We start from the raw sequence: 27010 nt of genomic DNA, 5'->3' as shown, positions 1-27010 counted from the left end.
TATTTTTAGGGAAGTGGGGAGGAGATGTAATTGGCAGACTCTACACTTCTTTGGGGCACCATCCAGCGCCGACGAGGCTAAGCGTGAGGCCTAAGCACCACTTGAGTGCCACCTGAGTCCTCAAAATAGGACTTGGGGCACTGGGGCCTAGTGCTGACCCTAAACCCTGGGCTGCATATCCCCCTTCCTGAGCTTGCTCGTTGTATTCCCGCCATGTCACCAGAGATAACTGTATTCTGTGTGTTGGCAGGCGGATAGGCGTGATCTCATAGTCTGCGTGAATCGTGTTGGGCAGGAGGGCTAGACCATCCTGAGCTGAATGGCATGGGACCATCACAAGGGAGCCTGGCAGACCTCAAGCATTATTGGTCTCCACTAATGTGAGTCCCGGAATGTCTCGCAATTCAGCGCTCACAGAGTCAAATGTGTAAGGCATTCATTTGAGAGAAATCCGACCGCTGAGAAGCGCAGAAGAAGCCATTTTGCCAAACCCATTTTTTATAATTACAGCTGGGGGGATACTGTGCAATGATTTTTAACAAGTATTAGCATCTTTAAATGAATTCCCTTCAGCCATTCTCACTCCCCTTCTGCAGTCGCTAAGCAATACAGTTTTACCGGTATGGCTGTTCATGGGTCTCATACTCAGAAGTTGCATGCGTAACCCACATGCCTCCTGGGTGAGGTGTTCTGTCCCATCTAGTGGCACTCAGATCACTTAAAGAGAGAGATTAATGAGTCTGCTCTACAGCCGTAGCTAAGGGCCATGTGACTTTTAGCTCATGCAGTAGCAGCTCACGCATTTAGCTCCAGAGGTCCCAGGTTCAATCCTGCCCGACGACGACAGGGGTCTGTCAGTGTTACACATACACAAATCCATCACCCTGCTTTGAAGGGTGTACCATCTCTAGTGATAGCATCCAAGAAATATTACAGAAAGTATGTACCCAAAATAATGGTGCCTTTTTTTTTTAATGTGTGTGTTACACTAGTTGCTGTATACAGCATACTGGGAGCAAACCCTGCAATCTTTACTCACCTAGGTAATTCATGTTCTTACAAGTAGTCCAATAGCCAGACTAGGCCCTGGTGCTGTTCTATAAATTTCTTATTTGTCCAGCTAATAGCTGGGAGGCAACAATTTGCCAGATAGTGAGTGAGTAACACCTAGCTGCTGCCTTTCCGTTAATAACTCAGGTTTGTAAGTCAGTTGGACACACATTAATGAACAATATAAAATACTTCTCATGTTAACGCAAATTAATACTGAAATGGAATAAAAAAAAACAATGGGGAAGAAAAGGTGTTGGCGGAAATCAAAGTGAAACTTAATCTGACACACTAAAAAAAATGTGCAGTTGTACTGTTGAATTTAGTGAACATTGTAATGTTAAAGCATCCAGAGCTGTTCTTCTAGCAAATTTCTGGTGCTAAATATTAACCCAAAAACTTAAAGGAATCAAATAAGATTGTACATGTATAACTATCTGGGAGTCACATCCAGCAAAGCGCTTAAGCTCATGTGTAACTTTAAGTACCTAAGTAGTGGCATTGAAAGTCATGGGACTACTTGTGTGCTTTAAGTTTAGCATGTGCTTAAGTGCTTTTTTTTGGATCAGGGCCAAAAAAAAAATTTAATTTCCTTACATTACAATCATAGGGCCAGCAAAGATGGAAGTAACACAAAAAGTCTCAGTCTAGAATAGAAATAGTGATGAGATTTCTTCCTGCTGATCCAAAAGGTAAGAGAAACCATTACAGCTAAGCCATTCCCGGCTGCTGTGATGAGGTTCCAGCCCTCCGGACGCAGGTTTACTCAGACTTCAAGCAAAAGCCCAGGATTTGGCTCTTGAAAAGTAAAATAAAATAAAATGAAAGCATCGAACGCTTGGTGAGTCAGTGAGTTGTTTGGCCTCATCATAATGAACCTGCCTTCATACATGACACTCTCCATCACGTGTTACAATTGGGCATGGTCGTTTGTCCCCATGAGAAGGCTACAGTAGTGGTATGCTGGGTAGGATTGAAGTGTATTTGGTGGAATGAGAAATCTCTCACACACCCACTGGGACAATTTGCTGACAACCACGGAACAAAAGTCTCTTTTAAGTTGTCTCATGTATATTTTAATAGTCACTTGCTAAGGCCTGCAGCGTTAACGATCTTTTCATACACTGCCTTCTTTCTTTTCTCCTCTTCTGCTTTTGACGCTTCCACAAAAATAGAAAACCATTGAGGTTGCACTCGCCAGGCCTGTTCAACAGCTGTAGGATCCAGATGCCAATAAAGCCTAAAATGTATTTTTCATCTGGGTATTGTAGGCATCTAGGTCTGGAGCAATCCATAGATATTTCAGCAGCTGGCAGTGCAATAGCTGAAACATATCTAGGTTTATGCAGGGTTAGATTACTGCAGGATTTGAACTGCCTGCTTCTCCTGGACGCAGTTTTCCTCTGGCTTTGGTACTGTTCTGAAAAACTGTCTATCTCTCTGACATGCCAGTCACATTATGGGAACCAAACAGATTAAATTGTACAGAGAGGTGTTACCATGACATGGCTAATGGATGTATCTGGGAGCCAAGGTATAGTAGCTATCTTTTAGATTTACTCCCCATCCTGGGATCCTTATGCAAACTTCCTTTTGTAATGTTTTGCTGTGAAATAGTCTCTTTAAATATGTGAGCTGAACTTAAGGGCCATCAGTATGTAGCTGAGTTGACTTCCTGTTGAAATGTTGAATCAGAATGAAAATATGTAGTATCATTCCCTAAAGGCATATAATTTTCACTAAGTGGGGGGTGTAAGGAACATTTCTGAGAAAGGGGCCCTTCTGGTAGATGACAAATGAGGACCAAGTTGTTTCTGAAGTTGATTGAATAGATTTGTTTCAACTGTTAGCAGAAAAAACTAATATTTTTAAGATGAGGCTCTACATTAAATCATTTAACATCTTAAAGGCGTGCAGGGCATGTGTGTCTCAAACTTCTACTCTTTAATGGATGGTTTATCAGGATAGATGTTTCTATACCCTATTAATTTCTATAACACTATCAGAATTAAAAACAACCACAAATCCACTTTGTCTAAAGAAGCAGCCAAACTAATTTACCCCTTCCCTCCCCCCTTGGAAAATGCAAGCAAAATGGAAAGAACTTTTGGCAACAGAATGTCCAGATAAATATGCCAGATTCCTTACAAACAAAATAATTAAAATAGTCACAGTACAGTACTTGGGCTATTAAAAGGTGTTATTAAATATAACAGTAACTATAGCACCAGTATATTCATCATATATGATTTGTCTATGTGTATGCAGAAGGAAAGGCTATTTTCATAGAATTTTTGCTATGCTGATATTGTAAACTATATGACAGATGGGTCAAGTCCTGATTGCAGTATTCTAACATTTGGAATAGCAAGTAACATATTTGATAGAGCTGGCAAGTTTTATATATGATTCAACCCAGAATATAAAAGCCACTAGAATTCCAAGTTGAAAATAATTAAATGAGCTGGAAACAATCAGAAAGCACACATTTTTAAAAGTGACAGATTTTTTTCCATGTTTAAATTGCATGAAGAATGCAAGAATATGTTATAGCTCCCTTTCACCAACAATGGTGTTTAAGTCTAAAATCTGTAATTGGTCTTTGCAAAGCAATTAATTCCTATGTTCATTGTTTCCATATTAAACCTCACAATAGGCATTGGGGCACCTTCAATAGGAGAACCTTTCTTACCATTATAGGGTGCAAAAACCAGGCAATATTATTTCAGATTTCTCACACACAGCTATAAGTTTTAATTATCATACTAAACTCCTCCTTTTTGCGCTTGGCTACATGAAATGCAATTAGCATTCCACTGGATTTTAAGCATCTTGATTGCAAAGCACTGTAATGTCATAGAATCTGATGACTTCTAAAATGTTTGTCGTCAAATGGTGTTATAATTGTGTAATACTTCAAGTAACGATGAGGAGCTTATTCCATTTCTGTTTTATCATTTCTGCTTGCTTTTCTTTCAAAGTTTACATCTTTTAGTCACTGTTTATGATGTCATATGTCTCTTTACTTTTGGTGTGTCTCTCTCCATCACTGACAAACAGCTCGTCCAGCTAAGCCTAAGCCACCGGCTGGGCCATCACGATCCACTCAAACTCAGCCTAACATAATAAATCAGATGCTCAAAGGCATACCTAGACAAACACCAAGTACTGTAACCATTTTTCCTTTCTTTTATTCAACTGTCTTCTAGTTTAGTGTTTTTTCGTTGTTTTAGCTTAGTTTAATATTAGGAAGCTAGTTCTACAGTAAGGATTTTTTAAACTATCTAGCACAACAATATAGGCTTTTAGAGACGTAGAAATAGCAGTATTTATTTCAGAATGTCCACATTTTTTGTCTAGCAATGTCTGACATATGCAACATTTTCAAATATCAACGTCAGCACAAAATAACATTGTTGTTGCATAACATTTTGCATGATAACGATGAATATGTATGAGCTTTAAACGATGTTGTATCAAATGTTTGATAAGTATATGGTATACGTTTCATTTAACTGTCAGTGCTCCAGCTATCTCAACAGAATATTCTGATGTATAGTAACTTACCCAGGGAAATATTTAAAATAAGGGGAAAAAAAAGATTGACATCTGTTGGCTGCCAAAGTTGATAAAGCAAAATATTTTCTTTAAAGACAGCATCTCTGAGCAGTTGTTCTTATTAACACTTTTGTCATTTAGTTGTGTTTGAGAGCAGATCCCTGCCACGAATGAAAGAACAAACCATACCGGGATTTATACCGCTCACATTGCAGTCAATGTCAAAGCTCCCGTTGACTTCAGTGCTGTGGGAAAAGCACCCATGTATTTTGGAAGGTTTTTGTGACCTGTTATTGCACAAAAGAAAAACACTGTCTCTGCTGAGATGTTTGCATGGATAAAAGAAAGAATGAGAAGTTAATAATGAGCTCTCCATTCAGTATTTGCCTTCAGAAAATATTTGAAGGGAAACATGGGGAAAACTTTTCAAACTGGGGCAGGGGATAGGGTGACCAGACAGGTAAGTGTGAAAAATCGGGACGGGTTGGGGGATACTAAGACAAAGACCCAAATACCGGGACTGTCCCTATAAAATCGGGGCATCTGGTCACCCTAGAAGGGGATGACCCTAAAGTCCATATTTATTTATTTATATTTAAAGTCCAACCCATCAGAACATCTGCACAAAAACTGCTTCACAGTATTGGGGCCTTTGGTGCTACATAAACAGAAATGATCTGATTTTTAAAGGAACCGAACATCTATTGCTCCCATTGATTTCAGATTTAGATGCTCATCACTTTTTTAAAACTCAAGGCACCGACATAGATGCCTAACTGAGGATTTAGGTCCTTAATTTTAGGCTTCCGATATTGAAAATTTTGGCCATTGTTTTTAATGAGAAACCATTTAACTATAGGGATGTGTTCAAAAAAAGTTTCAGGCCTGTTACAGTCAACATAAAAACTCCCATAGGCTTCAGAGGGGCCAAAACAGCATCCATAATTCTTGCAGGCACTGATTCAGCAAAGCACTTACGTTTGTGCTTAACTTTAAGTTCATGTTTGAGTCAATCAGATACGACTAGAAGGAGTTAGGCAACCAGCTCCAGTTGAATTTCAGCTGATTCCCTCCGGCTCCTCTGAAAATCCCAGTCTTGTGCCTTACTAAATAGGGATGGACCTAAACATGTGTATATTAAGAGCTTTGCTGAATTGGGGATTAGTTAAACTGCATTTACACCACTTTAATTCTGTAAGGCCTGGTCTACACCTAAAAGTTAGGTCAACATAACTACAGCTGTGTTTCAGGGCCATATGCACTATAGTTCTACAGCCTAACCCCCAAGGTAGAAGCAGCTTGGCTGATGGAAGAATGCTTCCATCACCCTACATACTGTTGCTCAGGGAGATGGAGTTCCTACAGTGACGGGAAACCCCTCTGTCCCTGTTGGAAGCATCCGCGGGACGGCACTACAGCAGTATAGCCACGGCGCCATGGTGCTGCCCCTGTAGCCCCTCTAGTGCTGGCATGGCTTTAGGGTACCCGCAGAGGGGTTTTAATGCAGTTTAACTAATCCACTTTAAATTCACATGTTTAGTGAATTCGAATTAACTTTCCTGAGTGTTCCCATGTAGACGAGCCCTAAGTCAGTTTTTCACAGCTGTGAGCCACCAGTTTTTGTTCTTAGGGACCCATCTCATTGGCTGTGTCTACACTACAGGCCTTACAGTAGCCTCTCTATGCTGATAGGAGAGAGCTCTCCCATTGACATAATTAATCGCAGTGAGCAGCAGTAGCCATGTCGGCAGGAGAGCGCTGTCCACACCAGTGCTTTTGTCTGTGAAACTTATATCAGTCAGAGGGGTGTGTTTTTCACACCCCTGACTGACGAAAGTTTTACCGACAAAAGTGCTAGTGTAGAAAGAGCCACTGTTGCATTTGGCCAGCTCCTTGGAATCTTTCACTGATATCTGGATTATTAATGAGTGGTGGGGTTTATATATTTATTTATTCAGATTTCTAATGAAATATTCCGAAAGGTGTTTGTCTACTATACATAACATTTAATATATTGATGCATAAGCATTAGTATATTGATGCACGTAAGCATGAGGTTGACTTCATTTTAGAAGGTTTGGAGAACACCGCAAGATAGTATGAAATAGCTCTGTGTTTTCTCCACCTTGCTTCGGTATTTGAACTGTGTGATTTATTTAAGGGATTTTATGCTTTAAAGTTGAATATGTTTTCCCATAAAACTGTACCTATAAACACATGGTCTGATTTACCACTGTGTCCTTCCAACTTTACTCAAGCATAACTCCCCTGTTTTCAGTGTAGTTACATCCAGGAGTCACCAGTGGTGAATTGGACCCGCAATTTTTATTCTATATAGTTGGACCCATGTATAAAGTTTCAGCAAGTTTGACATTTCTTTTTATGGAGTTCAGCATTCCCCATTATATATATATTTATATAAGTAATATCTCTTAAATGGGTAAAAATCTTTCAGAACAGTAGAATCTTTTTAAGCACACCCACTGTATATCATGGAAATTAATGTATCACTGTTATATTCAACAGCTTATTTTTTTAAAAGCTCCATTTAAGTGAAACTCTAAAAAGTATGTGTACATCAAATATAAAATAGTACAGTCTACCCAGAAAGATACATATTTTCATCTGCTAATAGAGAGATGCTGTCTCTATGGAATTTGCTATTCTCATTTGAATTAATAAAGTGTCACCAACTCAAAATGGAAAGTAAAACAATTCATACAGTATTTTGAAATTCAGAGCTGGAGCACTGTTTTCATAGTACAAATAACAAATGTGGCTTTACAGTTTGCTCAGTACTAATTATAGAGCATTTAACACTTGCATGAAAAGATTTTTAGAGTTATTAACTATTATGGGACTTTTTCCACTTCATCTGTTGCCCATACATCTAGCCTCTCATATTTCACTCCATTTTAACTCAAGTTCTTGTACTGCAGAAAATGTAGGCCGGTTAGTCACTCCTGCCAAAAAGCTAGAAGATACAATACGTCTGGCAGAACTGGTAATTGAAGTTCTACAGCAGAATGAAGAGCACCATGCAGAGGTGAGCAGCAGGCTCTAGCCTGGCTTTGGACAGGGTCTTGTTGATTTTGGATAGCTTTGTTCATTTCGCTGTGGTGAATGTTGAACCGCACCACGTGGTTTCATATCACTGTTAAAGCCACCTGGTCTTCTTAAATAACAGTGACAAAATATAATTACAGAAAAAATAAACTTGGGGAAGTCAGGTTTTAGAGGAGGGGAGGAGTTAAGCAAAATTGGCCAAATTCTGTTCTCGTCTACATGTGTGCATCCTTTCACACAGGTGTCAGTGAGAGCTGAATCTGGCCAACCCACCTGGCTAATCACAATTTAAAGTCTGTCCACTTTCAAGAAGGGTCACGGGTTTCCAACAAGTCATGTTTATATTTCAAGCATAATGAAATGAATCAGTTTCAGCCTCATCCAAACAGCGTTCACTTGTCACCATTCAGCACTGTAGCAAAGAAAAAGCACCACAAAGGTTCAAGCTATTTTTGGTCTGTTTCTTTCTCTATAAAATTCTTTTAACAATTTTGTTTTTGTTTTTTACTTGTGTCATTGAATATGATGATCTTTTACTCACTGTGGCTTTTCAGTCAGCTACTCCTTCCTCGGCCTGTTTGGAGTATCCTGGTTGTGGGTTGCTGTGGCTGAAATGAATAGTTCTCTGTTACTGAATATATAGGTTATCCAATACTTAGCAAAATGAAAAATAGCTTTATTCTTCAAAGCCGTCTAGCAGAAAGATTCTTGTTTTAATGAGACTTTTAAACAGGGAATCCATATCTCACTAAGTCCAAAATATATGAGCACCTCAGTATCATAGGTCTTGATCTTGTGACCACTTGAACATGTGAGTAATTGCATTGAGGTGTACAACCTCATTGATGAGATGTCATGAGATTTCCATCTCGGTGGAACTACTCACATGAGTAAAGTCACACGTGTGTAAGTGTATACAGGATCTGGCCCTTAGTTCTCTGCAAATCCAGTACTCTTTGATAATTCTTGTAAAGCTGATCATTTTAAAACTCAGATTTAACAATTATTTGTTTATAACTTCAGTATTGTTACAATCATTCACTATTTTCTCTTCTCCTTCACATTTTTATATATATATATATATTGCATTAAAAAATTTGATAAATAAAGTCACAATCACCGAAAAAAATCATTCTGATGTATATTAAATTTACAGTACAATCTAACTTATTTCTACAACACAACCATCCACGAGTCCCAACTAATGCCTGATTGCATATTTAAATTTCCTCCCTGTTTTTCTACTGTTCATTCAATCTTGGATGATCCTGGCAGGGGAAAGAGGTATGTGACTAAACTGAATGAAATGAGTCACCTCCTGTCATATTTCGTGCATGCCCTCTCGGTGCCATGTTTCCTAATGGGATTTTACCTGGGTTATCCTTGCTTTGTAACTTTGATCCAAGGAATGTAACAGCAACTTCAGAGTAACTGCTTGTGGAATTGGTAGCCCTCCACAGAGGGGTAAACGTGGGACAGTATCCAAGTCCAAGCATGTAACAATGAGTATATTTTACAAGCACTGCAGTTACATCCCAACACAACCCTACCTGCCTGGAATCTTTCCTCAGCCTGTTGTTACCTATGTTGTTCTGCATTTACCTAATCTATAGTACACCATTGCAATTATGAAATAAGTAATAAACAGGGTGATAATAGTCTTCCTTTAATTTTGTCTGTGTGTGTACTGTACTAGATATACAGTATTTATATAGAGAGAGAGAATATACTGTGGTGAAGAGTGAAATAATCTTTATTTTCGTTTATTTGGGAGAATAGCTGTATGAGTTTGAAAGAGCAGAATGCCACAGAGCTACATGTAAATTGGGATAGACTATCTACAGAAAATAATACTTTATTCCACTCATCACCGTCATATATTCTATGTGCACACTGTAAGGAAAGAACTCTTTTGATGCTCGTTATTTATATAATGGCAACATGTTGTGAGGCAAGTGGCTATAATGCTGGGCCCGTGTTCTGTCCGCTACATTGAGAAGATGAAAATATGTGTCATGGTTTCGGAACACAAGGGTTTCATCAGAGACCGCATGTTTGTGGCAATAGGAGGAGAACATGTATACTCTGCTCCTACTTTGGATGATGATCTGAAAAGGTGACATTCATCCCTGTCCAGAGGGCCAACACAGAGTCTTATTTTGAGGGGTCTAAGGGTCTGTCTACACTGCAATTAGACACTCGCATCTGGCCCGTGCCAGCTGACTTGGGCTCACGCAACCTGGGCTAAGGGGCTGTTTAATTGTAGTGTAGATGGTCAGGCTCCACCTGTAGCCCAAGCTCTGGGACCCTCCCATCTCTCAGGGACCCTCCCATCTCTCAGGGACCCTCCCATCTCTCAGGGACCCTCCCATCTCTCTGGGACCCTCCCATCTCTCAGGGACCCTCCCATCTCTCTGGGACCCTCCCATCTCTCTGGGACCCTCCCATCTCTCAGGGACCCTCCCATCTCTCAGGGACCCTCCCATCTCTCTGGGACCCTCCCATCTCTCTGGGACCCTCCCATCTCTCAGGGACCCTCCCATCTCTCTGGGACCCTCCCATCTCTCAGGGACCCTCCCATCTCTCAGGGACCCTCCCATCTCTCTGGGACCCTCCCATCTCTCAGGGACCCTCCCATCTCTCTGGGACCCTCCCATCTCTCAGGGACCCTCCCATCTCTCTGGGACCCTCCCATCTCTCAGGGACCCTCCCATCTCTCAGGGACCCTCCCATCTCTCTGGGACCCTCCCATCTCTCAGGGACCCTCCCATCTCTCTGGGACCCTCCCATCTCTCAGGGACCCTCCCATCTCTCTGGGACCCTCCCATCTCTCTGGGACCCTCCCATCTCTCAGGGACCCTCCCATCTCTCTGGGACCCTCCCATCTCTCAGGGACCCTCCCATCTCTCTGGGACCCTCCCATCTCTCAGGGACCCTCCCATCTCTCAGGGACCCTCCCATCTCTCTGGGACCCTCCCATCTCTCAGGGACCCTCCCATCTCTCTGGGACCCTCCCATCTCTCAGGGACCCTCCCATCTCTCTGGGACCCTCCCATCTCTCAGGGACCCTCCCATCTCTCTGGGACCCTCCCATCTCTCAGGGACCCTCCCATCTCTCTGGGACCCTCCCATCTCTCAGGGACCCTCCCATCTCTCTGGGACCCTCCCATCTCTCTGGGACCCTCCCATCTCTCTGGGACCCTCCCGTCTCTCTGGGACCCTCCCGTCTCTCTGGGACCCTCCCATCTCTCAGGGACCCTCCCATCTCTCTGGGACCCTCCCGTCTCTCTGGGACCCTCCCGTCTCTCAGGGACCCTCCCGTCTCTCTGGGACCCTCCCGTCTCTCTGGGACCCTCCCGTCTCTCTGGGACCCTCCCGTCTCTCAGGGACCCTCCCATCTCTCAGGGACCCTCCCGTCTCTCTGGGACCCTCCCGTCTCTCTGGGACCCTCCCGTCTCTCTGGGACCCTCCCGTCTCTCAGGGACCCTCCCATCTCTCTGGGACCCTCCCATCTCTCAGGGACCCTCCCATCTCTCAGGGACCCTCCCATCTCTCTGGGACCCTCCCATCTCTCAGGGACCCTCCCATCTCTCAGGGACCCTCCCATCTCTCAGGGACCCTCCCATCTCTCTGGGACCCTCCCATCTCTCTGGGACCCTCCCATCTCTCAGGGACCCTCCCATCTCTCAGGGACCCTCCCATCTCTCTGGGACCCTCCCATCTCTCTGGGACCCTCCCATCTCTCAGGGACCCTCCCATCTCTCAGGGACCCTCCCATCTCTCAGGGACCCTCCCATCTCTCTGGGTCCTAAATCCTGGGCTCCAGCCTGAGCCCAAACGTCTACACCACAATTAAACTGTCCCTTAGCCCAAGCCCAAATCAGCTGGCGCAGGCCAGACATGAGTGTCTAATTGCTGCGTAGACATACCCTAAGTGGGACTTAAGTCGTGCACAGGAATTGTGCTGACCACCGTCCCTAGGGTGAATTTCACCCCAATGAGGAAAACAATAGGTTGAATGTGGTTTTATCATGTCGCTTTTATGGTATGTACAACTATATCCACATTGTTTCCTTTGTTATTGTGCAATATCTTGTTGAGATTTCATGAAATTTTGCAAAATAACTGCATTTTACTCAAAGGAGATACCTGCAGGGATATTTATATGTAAGCTCAGTTATCAGGAGTGTTACACACTGTGACATTTTAGAAATGTCTTCTCAGTATTTTATATATGTTTGAATAAAATCTTCATGGTTAAATTCATCAGCTACTAGATTTTCTGTCTTATATCAACGTAACTAAATCTACCTTAAGGGTTTTGTTAGTCTCTAAGGTGCCACAAGTACTCCTCGTTTTTTTTGCTGATACAGACTAACACGGCTACCACTCTGAAACTTGTGGGCTTAATTACTCCAAATGAGTTTTCATAGGCATTTTTTTTTCTATTTACCTGGAGTTAGTAAAGACCACCCACAACTTGATAGAGCAGGAGTATTTGTGGCACCTTAGAGACTAACCAATTTATTTGAGCATAAGCTTTCGTGAGCTACAGCTCACTTCATCGGATGCATACTGTGGAAAATACAGAAGATATTTTTATACACACAAACCATGAAAAAAATGGGTGTTTATCACTACAAAAGGTTTTCTCTCCCCCTACCCCACTCTCCTGATGGTAATAGCTTATGTAAAGTGATCACTCTCCTTACAATGTGTATGATAATCAAGGTGGACCATTTCCAGCACAAATCCAGGTTTTCTCCCCACCCCCCCCCCACACACAAACCCACTCTCCTGTTGGTAATAGCTTATCTAAAGTGATCACTCTCCTTACAATGACAGGTTTCAGAGTAACAGCCGTGTTAGTCTGTATTTGCAAAAAGAAAAGGAGGACTTGTGGCACCTTAGAGACTAACCAATTTATTTGAGCATAAGCTTTTGTGAGCTACAGGTAAAGCGAGGGAGTGATCACTTTAGATAAGCTATTACCAACAGGAGAGTGGGTGGGGAGAAAACCTGGATTTGTGCTGGAAATGGCCCACCTTGATTATCATACACATTGTAAGGAGAGTGATCACTTTAGATAAGCTATTACGAACAGGAGAGTGGGTTTGTGTGTGTGTGTTGGGTGGGGGGGGGGGAGAAAACCTGGATTTGTGCTGGAAATGGCCCACCTTGATTATCATACACATTGTAAGGAGAAAGAAAAGGAGGACTTGTGGCACCTTAGAGACTAACAAATTTGAGCATAAGCTTTCATGAGCTACAGCTCACTTCATCGGATGCATCAGCCTTTTGTTCTAGCATGTGAATGCATGTAAACATGCCACCAATACACATTACAAACTCATAAAAGAAATCTGAGAGCCCCCAAATGACCACTACCCTATGGAAAAATGTTGAAAAATATTAACATGGACAAATTATGTTTTATTAAGTTGTTTTTGTTAGTCACAATAAGAAATAAAGTTGCCCAGACAAAAGTGCAGAAGAAACTTCCATTGTACAGTATGTACACGACTATAATACATGAGAGCTTAGATGAATGTCATTTCTCTCATCAGGTGTCTCCAAAGTTGATTCTCCTCCACATGGAAGAATGATTGTAAATGTCATAAGACCTAATCCTTCATGTATTTTTAATCTTGCCCTCTCTCTCTCTCTATGTATATGTATGTATATGTATATATGTATTTTAACTCTTTGAAGATATGCATATATACATGTGTACCTGTGTGTAAGATATACAATATGAGGTGTGTTTTTATAGAAAGCACACTTTTTTCCTTAAATCATATTGAAACAAAGCAGGTAAGTAGATGGTTGCTAAAATAGAAAGAGATTTTTGAGTGATGAAATGTTACTTCTCTCATTTCAAGAAATTAGTGCCGAGCTGTGAAGGGGGTGGGGGAATCCCAGACATGAATTGGATAATTATGAAGGTAGAATTTAATAATTCCAGCAGAAATATAAGTATGACTATGTTTTTCAGAAGTGATCACATAATTTTCTTGTTAATTTCTTTTTAAAAAGTTCTTTCTCATGAAAGCAGGTTTTCTTGCAGGACTCTTAAATAAATATCTTCGGATTTGTTGGAGAAAATATTCTTCGCCCCCCAAAAATAGTGATTTTGTTCATCTTCATGGACAAAGTTACTAACAGGATTCTTAGCACTCAGAGCCATTTACTAATAACTTGGCAAGGGTACAGCATTTTATGTTCTTAAGGTCTAGCCAGAAAAAATCTAGCATCGCAAGTATCAACTCTTCCAAACTAGTTTTTAAAAAAAAATTGTTTTAAAGGGACACTGTCAACCACCATAGCTTTTAAGATTTTTATCTTTGGAGAAAATTTGAGTAGACGTTGAAAGCAGAATTGATTCCTGCCCCTTTTGCTTCAGTTGATCTCGCTGCTCAAGAATATTATGTAAAAATATCCAACCCACCATCACATCAAAGCAGCATTTTCACATCTCTCTCTCTCTCTCTCTCTCTCTCTCTCCCTTTTAGACATGAACCCCAGAGAGATCAGCTAACAGCACTGGTTCACACTCAGTTGTGCTGAGTGGCCTTGCATTGTTCATGGCAGTCGTAGAATAACTACTCAGCAAACACAGTAGCAAAAGTCCAAGACTGTCTTTGCATCTGACCCTGGGCTTACTGAATATCCAGGGGGGGCAGATTTTTTTTCAGTGATGGCACGCCTGCTTCCCTCCGAGTGCGGGAAATGGTGCTATGATGCACCAGTGGAAGGGCTAAGGGGACACCTTCTGATCCCTCATTCCCCAGTGCTGGCACGCAAGGCAGGCCACACTTATACAATTAGGATTGTACTGAAGATTATTTCTTTGTATACACTCCATCTACAGATTATCTTAACTCTACATGCAGCCCTCTTACACAGTGGACCTGATTCTTTACTCTTTCCCACTGGTTTTATGCTGGTGTGACTCTGTTGAGGTCAGTGGAGTTAGAGTGGCATAAAATTGGGATAGTGAAATGGACACTCAGTCCCATAGCTTCCGATGAAGTGAGCTGTAGCTCACGAAAGCTCATGCTCAAATAAAATGGTTAGTCTCTAAGGTGCCACAAGTACTCCTTTTCTTTTTGCGAATACAGACTAACACGGCTGTTACTCTGAAACCTCCCATAGCTTTGTAGCTTGTGTATCTGGAAGCTGAGTACAAGGGAGACCAAATGGGAAATTGTTCAAGGGATTCTGCCATTGGCAGGAATGTTGTTACGAGGTACAGGTCCCTATGTATGGCAAAACACCCTCCTTAGTCTAATGGATGATGACTGTTAGGCTCTGCAACATTCTAAAACAAGCTGAATAATAAGGATTAATGAACAAATGCTGCTGTCATTGATGTGAGTGGCAGAACTTCAATGCATGCAAGATCGAGCCCTAAGAAAGATAGAAGTCCATTCTGCCCATTCACATCTGCCAGAAACTTCCTTCCAGGTGGCAAAAATACATATTCCTGGCTGACAGGTTCTCTTTAAACTGACACATTCATTCTCAGTCTTCTTTGTTCCACCTTTCTAGTCTGGTGCCTATTTATTAGGTTTCCTTCTCTTGGAAAGTAAGGGATGATATTTCTTAGGTAGACACTTTAAATCTTTGAGTAGTTTCCTATCACCTAAAAATTACTGCACACGGTCCAATTGACAGCACCGCTCATACTGCATGTTCCCAGCCAGAAGTGATTACTAAACACGCATGCATGCGTTTGAAACACATTCGCATCTGAGCCATGTACGATGTGAATGTCACTTCAGAGAACCTGTACAGTGAATTTTAAGGACCCATGTGCATGAAAATGAGTTACTTCACTGATATTTTTTGGTTTTCAAGTTTATATATGTTTCCTACCTCAGTAAAGTCCTGGCTTGATTTTGATGTTTTAATACTGGTATCCTGACATGTCAATAACATTGTTCTGAAATTGGTTATAAACATTTTCATAATAAGTGGCATTGTAAATAATGCTAGTAAGTTTAAAGAGCTTTATACCTAACCATGTAAAATGAAAGGTGCTGTAGTAATTTTTACTGGTGATGTTTGAAATATTTCTAGATAAGAGATTTTAGGAAAGACTATGAAAGTGCAGGCTTCTAGCATTTCAAGATGAACAGTAATAGCAAATCCAAATACATTTAAAAAACATTGAAAAATGTAGCAGAAAACCCACAAACACAGTGAAGAAACTCCCAGATTTCTATACCTTACAATAAGAACTAGTTAACTCCTCCCGTAAATAGCATGATTCGAGAAAAATGTTAGTGAGTTATTGTAAATTGAACAGACATACCTCCTCTGTCATGTTACAACTGATTAGTCTTACAGTGCAGTTCTGAATATATGCTCTCTGAGACATTTCTGTATCAAAATGGTAGGTGCATAATTTATGTGATTTGCACTGTATATGCCATGGCTAACATTTAAAAGCACTGTTCTCTTTACAATAAAGCTGATTTTCCCTGGGATGCACATTTGTTTTTAAGATAAATGGTCTCATCTCACTGACTGTGCTTTAATAGGACTAATACATTTCTTTATTATTGTTTTTTTTTTTCTACCAAATTTTAAGGCCTTTGCATGGTGGTCAGACTTAATGGTTGAACATGCAGAAACCTTCCTGTCACTGTTTGCGGTGGATATGGATGCTGCATTAGAGCTGCAAGCCCCAGACACGTGGGACAGCTTTCCACTATTTCAGCTCCTAAATGATTTCCTCCGTCCTGACTGTATGTATTGTATTTTGACCATGTATTTTTGATAGGGCAAGTCTGCCAGGTTATTGATGCTATTTCTGGCCTTTCCATACTTTACAGCAAACCAGTATGGGGTGGGACTTTAAAACAAATGTATCATTTAAATTTTGTGATTGCCCTAGGGGGAAATTGCTGCTTATATCGTTTATTTATTTTACTTTAATATAAAAAACAAAACCTTCTTTTCCTGCCTTTCATTTGCTCAGGAATTTGTTTTAAGTAAAGATAAATTCCTGTTCAAAGTCTGGGAGTGGAACTTCTGTAATGTCCTATTCACTCAGGTTCCGTGGTGGTGAGTGCATAATCGATGATTAGTAAATTACTGTTATTTTCATTAAGCATTTCTACCTGCACCATATTTTACAAATTATGGAGTCCCCCCGTCCCAAAGAGTTTAATAAAAGGAAAGGAAAGACATCTGGGTTTTATATTAAGTAAAATAAATGATATAAGGTTGCGTTATACGCAAGAGAAATGCAAAGAAGCAAGGTTAACAGTGTTCAAGGATTGAACTGTTTTCTTTCCTATCATGTTACATGCTGGTAGGACAGGTGAGATTTCCAGAAGCGCCCCTTATCAGCCTAACTCTGCTCCCGTTGAAGCCAATGATGTTAATTCCTGTTAACAGCAATGGGAGCAGAATTAGGCCAATTCTGAGTGCTCTTGGAAATCCCACGCAGTGCCATCCAGTCCCATCCAACCCATGTTAGTAAATTAGGCCCCAATCTTACAAAAAGAGCCTATTGCAGGATCAGGGCTTTAATTAGCTTCTTAAGACATGCCTAATGAGTATTGAGGTCCTTCATAAGAGAAAAACAGTTTCCTGAATAAGAGTAGTGATTCTCTAATGAAGCACTGATTTCCCAGCCTGCACAGGCCGTGTTGTTTACCACACTCTCGTTTCATTTGTACTCTTTTTATAACAGCAAATAGTGCGTAATTATTTTGTTATATCTAAGTTTGAAACTAATGGAGAAGAGCTACTCTTTGATTGTTCCAGTTAAGAGCTCAATTGTGCTGTATTTATCACAGATCTTGGTGATTCAGGACTCCCAATGCAAACTCCAGTTATGAAATTTCTTCATATTAGCCAGCGTATTCATTGTGTAATAAAATGCCACTGCTTGTGGGTTGTTACAGAGGGTTTAGTAACAATTGTTTCTTACTATACTTTTATTTATCTGTTCTAGATAATTTGTGCAATGGAAAATTCCACAAACACCTTCAAGACCTGTTTGCTCCACTTGTTGTTAGATATGTCGATCTGATGGAGTCCTCAATTGCACAATCAATTCACAGGGGCTTTGAGCGGGAATCATGGGAGCCAGTAAAGTAAGGAAATCTCCTTTGATACAATCGGAGTTTGGGTGCAAATGGATGGAGATTCATACAGAGATTCATACAGAGTAAAAAATAGATTGGACGTTCAGCAAATGCCTTATATTTTCTAGTACCATACTAAAAATATATGGCCTAATTTGTTAAGGGTTTTAAAGGTTTATGAAAGAAACAATATGTGATTTTTTTTTAGTGCAATGCTGAGTTAAGTTGAACACGTTAGCTGTGCAAATGGAAATATGAGAAACGTGAAATCCTCTCATTTTGCTTGGCTTTTTCAATCTTACTACCCAATTGAAAAAGCCTTTTCTAATGCTGCTCTTAAATGCAAATAGCTTCTTTTCAGAACAAAAACCTTGCTTTACTGTGTTCAGTCCATCCCTATACGTTAGGTGGGTCACTATTGCAATTTTTATTCCAAAAACTCACTTTTTTCCACCCACCCTGTGAAGGGATAATGCAGAAATGTGCTTCGTCAGTTCAGCACCACTGCTGATCGCTGGATTGATTTTTTTTAAATGCAATCTGTGAAGGGCACCAGCTCAAGATACTGCTTTAAAGCTATGCGCTTTCAGAAATAAACATCTTTAAACCAGGTTGCGAGGAGGTCCTGGAAGTACCTGCCCTAAAGGGAAACTTGGTGTGCTATAAAACTACTGTAGAGCAGAAATTAGTGCCAAAAGTATCAGGGAAGATTTGAGCAGAACTGTTTACTGATCTCATAGAAGTGATAACTTAAAACTAAGAAATAAAGGTACTGAGAGACCAAACTCTTAGCCTAAAATCTGTGCAATTTTGAGAATATAAAGTCCTTTAAAACAATGGCAATTTTATAGTATAATTATTACATCTTAAGTTTCTAAGCATTGCAGAATACTGTCATGCTTGTTCCAAGGCATGGTTACTACTATGAAGGACGTGTATCCTTTAAAAAAAATTAAAAGAGTAAGCTGAAAGATATCCAGTATAGGATATTGTTCTTCTCTGAAAAGTTACTATGTAAAAGGGTGTGTGTTGTTCGGTGTTTTCCATGCCAAACAGAGATTCCATACCAGTTAAAAGAGATTTTGTGCTGACAGTCAGCCCTCCAAACTCAACCTGGAGATGATTGTCCAGGATGGTTCTTTCTTTCTAGTACATCACCACCAGCAGTAAAAGTTTTGTATGCCAAATTAGGCCCTAATTTACACCTGTGCAATCCCTCTTTTCAGTCATCTATCCCTTTTACAGAGGGATAAATGACTGCAACTCAGTATTCCATTATGTTGATACAAGAGAAGGAATAGAATCCAGCCCACTTTCCCTTTGCTCTCTTTGCTGTCTTGGCTTTGCAGTGTTAACAGGATTAAAAACACTAAAATTCATTTTTGTCTCTAAAATAAGCACACCTAACTCTGAAAATACACAGGAAATTGATCTTTGAGTGGCAAAATGCCATTTTTACATAATAATTTCTTCAGATAGAACTGCATTTCAAAGTTAGCATTAGCTTTAATTTTACAGCATGACTTTAGTAATAGTTATGTTATTAAATTGGTGCAATCATTTCATGTAACCATACTACTTAACCATGCATTTGACAAATAATTAACTCCTGTTATTTTATTTCTTTTAAATCAAAAACTTGAATATGTTTAAAAAAATGAATATTCTTGGTTTTAACTAACCTTAGACACAGAGTCTATAGATTTATATAAATGTATGGTTTTGTGACAACGTTTCGGGTTTTGAAATGTTTTCTCAATTTTTTTTGATATGTAGAACATAATCACTTTCAGAATTAAAGTAGGGAGTTTCTGGTATGTTAATGCTATAATTTTAATGTATCCTTCAAGTTATGAAAACTTCTTTTCTTAGTCTGATATTGCACTTTGAGCAGCCTTTATCAGGGAATGCTGTGTACCTTACATTAACAAACTAAATAGTATCTGTGTCATAGAGTGGACTGGGATGCTTTAAAGTGCTTTGACACAGAGAATGCATTCTGTTCATGGAAAGCTTATGTTCCTTTAGTGAAAACATGCATTTTAATAATTTTTTTCACTAGCAGATATTTCGTTCTTAATTTACCAGAGAGAGAGAGAGTTGTTAAAGATAACTCATTGGGATTTGACATAAGGCCAGTGAACATATCTATGCAAAACATAGAGTACAATATGCACTGCATGAAGGAAAATAGGGAATCTCATTCCAATCTTACTGATGATCGTTTGGGGCATGGTTCAGAACTAGATGTTAAGGAATCTTCTTTCTGTCTCATGGGCAGGCAGCGTGCTATTCTTTACCAGACTGGATGATTTCCTAGAAGATCTGCTCTAGGAATTATTTTGGGGAAGTTCCCTGCCTATGTTCTACAGGAGGTCAGACTAGATAATCACAATGGTCCCTTCTGGCCTTGGAATCTATGAATCCAGAATAAACCTGCTAGCAGACTCAACGTAACAGATGTATTTTACTTACTCTCCCCAACTCCATCACATACCTCCTCTCTCAGCTACCCATTCACACTATCAGACAGTTGATTTCTTTGGGCTATTTTTCCTATTTTGTAGCTCTACTGAGGTAACAATTGGTAACCACCACTTCATATTTTCCAGATGAGTGCACGATATTGTTTGTATACTGATCTTTGCCTGTTTTTACATTCACGAGAAAGACTGAAAGAAATAGCATTCTATACTGCAGCAGCGCAAAAGACACTAACTTGACCTTCTCCTGTTGCACTATTGCGTAGTAATGTAGCAACAACAATGGAAATGATACTGCTAAAAACATAAAACATCTTTGCCCTTGGAAAATTCTGGACAGCTTTACTCAGCTTTGAAGAAAGGCTTTCAACTTGGCCTGAAGAAGTGAAGTAGAATACATGGCTACAGCTATCCTGCTTTAGATCTTTACATCAAATTGTGAGAGTGAAATCCCATTACCTCATGACAGCCAGGAAATTATTCCACAGCATGGTCTCTTTAAAAGGCTTCTTGATGCTCATGCTTGCAATCAAGGCTGAAGTATGTATTCCTATATAACCTGACCAGATGCAGTAGAAGAGCATGTCATCGTTATATTTTCATTGCTGGAAACTGTTCACCTTATGCTACGACTAGCTGGGTATAGAATCATATAAACAGTAAGATAGAGGCCACTGAATATTGAAAACACTGAAGAAAAAATGTCCACATAATTTGCTCAGGAGGGCTGTGTAATCTGACTCTTTTGCACAAGCTCTGCATAGCCATAGAACTTATAAGCATGGGTTACCTGCCCTGTAACAGGTTGCACAGCTGGTATGCTGTGCAAAACTATGCAGAGAAAATGAAACAAAGTGAAACAGGAAACCCTATCACAGAGAGTGTCAGTTAAATCTGTTTCCAGAATGGTTTAGTATATGAAGTCAGGTGAGAGGCGGATTCATGCCCTTAGCTTTTTTTCCCACTAGTTTCCCTGTGTGAGCTCTGAAATACATAGCAACCACCAGACACCTAAATGTATACTACAGTATATGCAGAGAACTTAGCAGATGAAGTCCTCTTGAGCAGACGGTCAGGTAATGACCACTGTTGCCCTTTTGAGTTGGTTTGGTAGGAAATTGTACAAATCTCTTCTGGGACACCTGAATGACCAGAAAAGTATCTTCTGTAACATTGTAGATGTCACTGGATTTTAGTACAAGAAGATCAGTCTCAGCACTTCTTTTCAATTTGCAAGTTGAATTTGTATAATGAAAACCCAACCAAATGGCCACGCTTTATTAAGGATTCATTGGTAAGCAGATTATAAAAGGAAAATAAGATGTTGTAATAAATGATCCATCAATTATTATAGATTGTTATAGAGTCCAACAGGTTGCTTATAACTTAATCTCTCCCTGCTTCTGTTCCCCATCTGTAAAATGGGGCTAATAACCTTAAAGGGTGTTCTAGTGGGTGGAGCACTGGACTGTGACTCGGGAGATATGGTTTCTGTTCCTAGCTCTGCCACTGGCCCAGTGGGTGAACTTGGACAAGTCACTTCCCTGCTTTGTGCCTCAGTTTCCCTATCTGTAAATTGGGGATAATGATACTGACCCCCTTTGTTAATGCTTTGTGATCTACTGAGGAAAGATGCGCTATACAAGAGCTAGATATTGTTAGGATAACTATGACTTATAACTGTCTACAACGCTTTATACTGCTGTACCCATATCCATCCAAACACATACTGCTCATGATGTTAACATTTGTTAACCCTTTATAAACTATTTATAAATGTATCCTTAATATATTAATATAACGTGACCAATTAAACAGCATGTCAGCAAGTCAGACAGAACAGGCCAGGTTGTCCTGCCAGAGAGATGTCCTGGGAAAAAGTGGCCTGCCAGGAAAAAGTTCTTGTAGGTGTATATTATTTCCAGTTACCAAACTGGACTTCAAGCCACAGACAGAGCACAGATTTTGCGACTAACTTCACTAATATGCCCCTAGTACTGAAGCCTTTGTAGAAAGACTACCCCTTGGATTGGTTCAGCATATACAGTAATCAAATAGAATTTCTAGAGGAATCAGAGGAACAGCTGATCTAGCTGATCAGTAAGTCATTTCAGGGTACCTGTGGGAACTGAACGTTTAAGCACCAACAAGTCTCTAAGTTGTTTACATGTTCTGTACCTAGGTGGGCTAACTCAATAAAAACATCATGATTTCTGGCCACTATGTTATATCAATTGCATAGTATGGCATTTATTATGTAGTTTCTCATGCATTTTTACTTGTTTTCTGTGGTCAATACTACAACAGGAAAAGTGAACTTTTTACTTTATTTTCGTTGGGTACATTACCATGATGCCATTAGCCACTCATAGTGTGGCTGTCGTCAGGTTTTTATAGCTAGACCATGGAGGTATGAATTGTAGAAATGTAGAAAATAGAAAAAATTGGGAGCAAATAGAAGAACAATGCAAAATGAGCTGAACAATCTGACAGAACTTCCCTTGTCACATACATTAGGCCCAGTTCTGAAACTGAATCCTCATAGACCAACTAACCCTCTAACACTAATGGTCTGAGTGTCACCTCCCTCAGACTGGGTGGGACTGGGGCCACATTTGGCATCTTGTATTAGAATAGATATGGGCTGATTTTTAGAAGCAGCTTCCCAGTTTGTTCCTGTCATTTTATGGCCTGAGTAAATGCAGACATAAATATTTATGGATGATATTGATGTCATTTACAGATCTAGCTACCTGATTGCAGCTGCAAATCAGATAATTAGATGTGTAAATGACAGGTTTCAGAGTAACAGCCGTGTTAGTCTGTATTCGCAAAAAGAAAAGGAGGACTTGTGGCACCTTAGACACTAACCAATTTATTTGAGCATAAGCTTTTGTGAGCTACAGCTCACTTCATCGGATGCATACTGTGGAAAATTCAGAAGATGTTTTTATACACACAAATCATGAAAAAATGGGTGTTTTATCACTACAAAAGGTTTTCTCTCCCCACCCCCACCCCCACTCTCCTGCTGGTAATAGCTTATGAAAAGTGATCACTCTCCTTACAATGTGTATGATAATCAAGGTGGGCCATTTCCAGCACAAATCCAGGTTTTCTTCCCCCCCCCCCACCTCTCCCCAAAAACAAACCCACTCTCCTGTTGGTAATAGCTTATCTAAAGTGATCGCTCTCCTTACAATGTGTATGATAATCAAGTTGGGCCATTTCCAGCACAAATCCAGGTTTTCTTCCCCCCCCCCACCTCTCCCCAAAAACAAACCCACTCTCCTGTTGGTAATAGCTTATCTAAAGTGATCACTCTCCTTACAATGTGTATGATAATCAAGGTGGGCCATTTCCAGCACAAATCCAGGGTTTAACAAGAACATCTGAGGAATGGGGGGGGGCATGGGCACATATGCCATCATGTGCAAGCAGTGCCCCTCTGCCATGTACATTGGTCAAACTGGACAGTCTCTACGTAAAAGAATAAATAGACACAAATCAGATGTCAAGAATTATAACATTCATAAACCAGTCGGAGAACACTTCAATCTCTCTGGTCACGCGATTACAGACATGAAAGTTGTGATATTACAACAGAAAAAATTTCAAATCCAAACTCCAGCGAGAGACTGTTGAATTGAAATTCATTTGCAAATTGGATACAATTAACTTAGGCTTGAATAGAGACTGGGAGTGGCTAAGTTATTATGCAAGGTAACCTATTTCTCCTTGTTTTTTCCTCTCCCCCCCCCCCCCAGACGTTCTTGTTAAACCCTGGATTTGTGCTGGAAATGGCCCAGCTTGATTATCATACACATTGTAAGGAGAGTGGTCACTTTAGATAAGCTATTACCAGCAGGAGAGTGGGTTTGTGGGGGGAGGTATTTTTTCATGCTTCGTGTGTATAAAAAGATCTTCTACACTTTCCACAGTATGCATCCGATGAAGTGAGCTGTAGCTCACGAAAGCTCATGCTCAAATAAATTGGTTAGTCTCTAAGGTGCCACAAGTACTCCTTTTCTTTTTGCTATTTCCCCTTGTTTTCCTAACCAACCCCCCCTCCCCCGTCCATTCCTCAGACGTTCTTGTTAAACCCTGGATTTGTGCTGGAAATGGCCCACCTTGATTATCATACACATTGTAAGGAGAGTGATCACTTTACATAAGCTATTACCAGCAGGAGAGCTGGGGGGGGGAAACCTTTTGTAGTGATAAAACACCCATTTTTTCATGATTTGTGTGTATAAAAGCATCTTCTGAATTTTCCACAGTATGCATCTGATGAAGTGAGCTGTAGCTCACAAAAGCTTATGCTCAAATAAATTGGTTAGTCTCTAAGGTGCCACAAGTACTCCTTTTCTAGATGTGTAAATGAGATCAGTTGCACCTGAAAAATAGTGAATGCAAAGGAGGAGGCTTCTTTCAAAATCAGCCCCTGTATGTTAACATTACACTACATACACTTGTCACGGAGTTTGGGGGAGTCCAGGCCCTGCACCCCTCTTCCTGGGATTCACTGAGACTCTCAGCCAGCCAGTAAAACAGAAGTTTTGTTGGACAAGAGGAACACAGTCCGAAACAGAGCTTATGGGTACAACCAGGACCCCTCAGTCAAGTCCTTCTGGGGGAGCAGGGAGCTTAGACCCCAGCCCTGGGGTTCCCTGCGTGCCTCCACCCAGCCTCAAACTGAAAACTAAACCCCCCAGCAAGCTCTCTCCTGCAGCCTCTGTTCACATTCCTGGGCAGAGGTGTTACCTTCCCCTCCCCTTCCTGGCTCAGGTGACAGGCTCTCAGGTCTCCCATCCCCAGGGCACATTCCCAGGTCAACACTCCCCTCTCCCTGCTGCATTACATCGTCACAACACTACATTATTTTGCTGTTAAAAGTTGTAACTTATCCTTGCAAGGGCCACAAAGCATCAGCAAAATATTGTGTTGTGTAAAAGATGTATGTTTAAATGTGAATGCAGTAAGAATTTTCTGTGGAAAATCATTTTACTAACACAGTGTTTAATGAATATGACACTAAGTATCTTCTTGAATTTTTGGTATTAAAAACAAAGGTGTTTTTTTTTATTTATGTGTTCACCATTTGTCTAATCTCTTTCAGTTGCTCTTCCTTACACATTTATATGTTATCCATCCCTTGCTATTTTTGATTTATTCAATATCAATATTAACTACACAGACTACCATCCCTAAAGATCTAACAATTTCTCAGTCATTATGAAATATGTGTATCATCTGAAAATCATCTTCACTTTAAGAGGCATATATGCATCTGAATGGAAACTGGATGGTTTTGTTTCATGAGAAGGCTCATATATATATAAATATTTCATTCATAAGGAGAACAATCAGATAGTGTTAAGTGAAATTTACCAGAAACATAAAGAAATCAGAAAGCATCTTTTTCACCCCAAAATGACATTAGACTGTATTTTCCCCTAGAGGTGGGACTGTGTTCAAAAGTTAAGAATGAAACTCCAAGTCATTCTGCCTCTTGGCTATGTAGCCAATGCCTTGAAATGCAGTTACTGGCTGATTCTTGTAAGGATACATTTTAAATGTGTTCTTGCATCAGCAATTTCATATCCAGTATTGTTGATGGAATTATGTGTATCTTTGTTTTCTGATATAATAAGATTGACCATAAGAAATGCAGCTCAAAAATGTATTTACGCCTATAGAAAATTGCTAATATAATAATCCATTGGAAGAGGAGAACATGAAATTATATAGTTTTGCAGGATGGCCGTTAAAGCTGCCCAGAAGACAATAGCAATATACGGAGTGGAAGAGACCTTCCAAAGCAGAGTTCTGGAATGATCATCCTACGTGTTCATATTGCTGAGCGAGATGATTGAGGCTGGATTAATTTTTAAAAATCTCATATTCTTTAGAGGCTAAGTGCCTAAAACTGCATGAATTCTAAGTCAATGGCAAAGTGTCCTCTGACTGCACTGTTACAGAAGTAAGCACTAAATCTGGTGTCCTGACTTAGGTTTTACTGTCTCCTTACTCAAACTCCCAGTGGGAATAAAGACACAATAAAAATTGAGCCAGGACTTCTGGATTTGCCTCTGAAATGAGGCTGTGAAGAATTTTTTTGGTTTATGCCATAATATGCTAAAGGCAGAAAGAGAGAGATTTCTGAAAATGACTTATTGCTTGTTGATCAGATAGCACAAGGAATAAACTTCCCAAATTCTGCATCTTCCAGATACCAAAACCCCATGTTCATATAAAATATTGTTATGATGAGATGCTTTTAAAATATGGTTATAACTATTTTATCAATGTAGGGATATTAAAATATTTTGGATGTTTTGGAAATTATGGGCATGAAGCGTACATTGTTTCTGGAAAGCATATTACATTGAACCACCTTGTATTTGATAGACTAAATCATTTTTTAAAAGTTCTCTTTCATGTAATCATTACATGTGCATCTTGAGAATGCTATTAAATTCATAATGCCCAGCTATATATACATCCTTCAGAAATTAACCATTGAGTACATCTCATGGCCCCATTTCCAATTGGGAAACAGTCACACACAAACCTCATGCTAATTAATCAGGATCTGTTCATAATTCTCTGCATACCACACTGAAAACATACACTTAGATGTCAGTGCACATTATAAAGTGTTCCTCCTCTCCGATCGTTAGGCCATGATCTAGCAAACAGGTACACACAGGGATATTCTTGCACCTGTTGAGCCCCACAAGGTTCTGC

General features: G+C 40.2%; 1 protein-coding gene across 8 annotated transcripts in view; it reads left to right on the top strand.

The window, feature by feature from the left end:
- CADPS (calcium dependent secretion activator) overlaps nucleotides 1-27010 on the top strand; it is a 382629-nt gene that overhangs the window by 285560 nt on the left and 70059 nt on the right. For all 8 annotated transcript variants that reach the window (XM_084635494.1, XM_084635496.1, XM_084635495.1 and 5 more), the window contains 3 exons: nucleotides 7548-7654; nucleotides 16271-16427; nucleotides 17645-17786. In XM_084635494.1, coding sequence (XP_084491620.1) covers nucleotides 7548-7654; nucleotides 16271-16427; nucleotides 17645-17786 — 406 coding nt within the window. The remainder of the gene's footprint in view (nucleotides 1-7547; nucleotides 7655-16270; nucleotides 16428-17644; nucleotides 17787-27010) is intronic.

Source organism: Lepidochelys olivacea (assembly GCF_965140295.1).
Source record: "Lepidochelys olivacea isolate rLepOli2 genome assembly, chromosome: 7".
NCBI classification, from domain to species: domain Eukaryota; kingdom Metazoa; phylum Chordata; order Testudines; family Cheloniidae; genus Lepidochelys; species Lepidochelys olivacea.
This window is presented reverse-complemented; position numbering and strand designations above follow the sequence as displayed.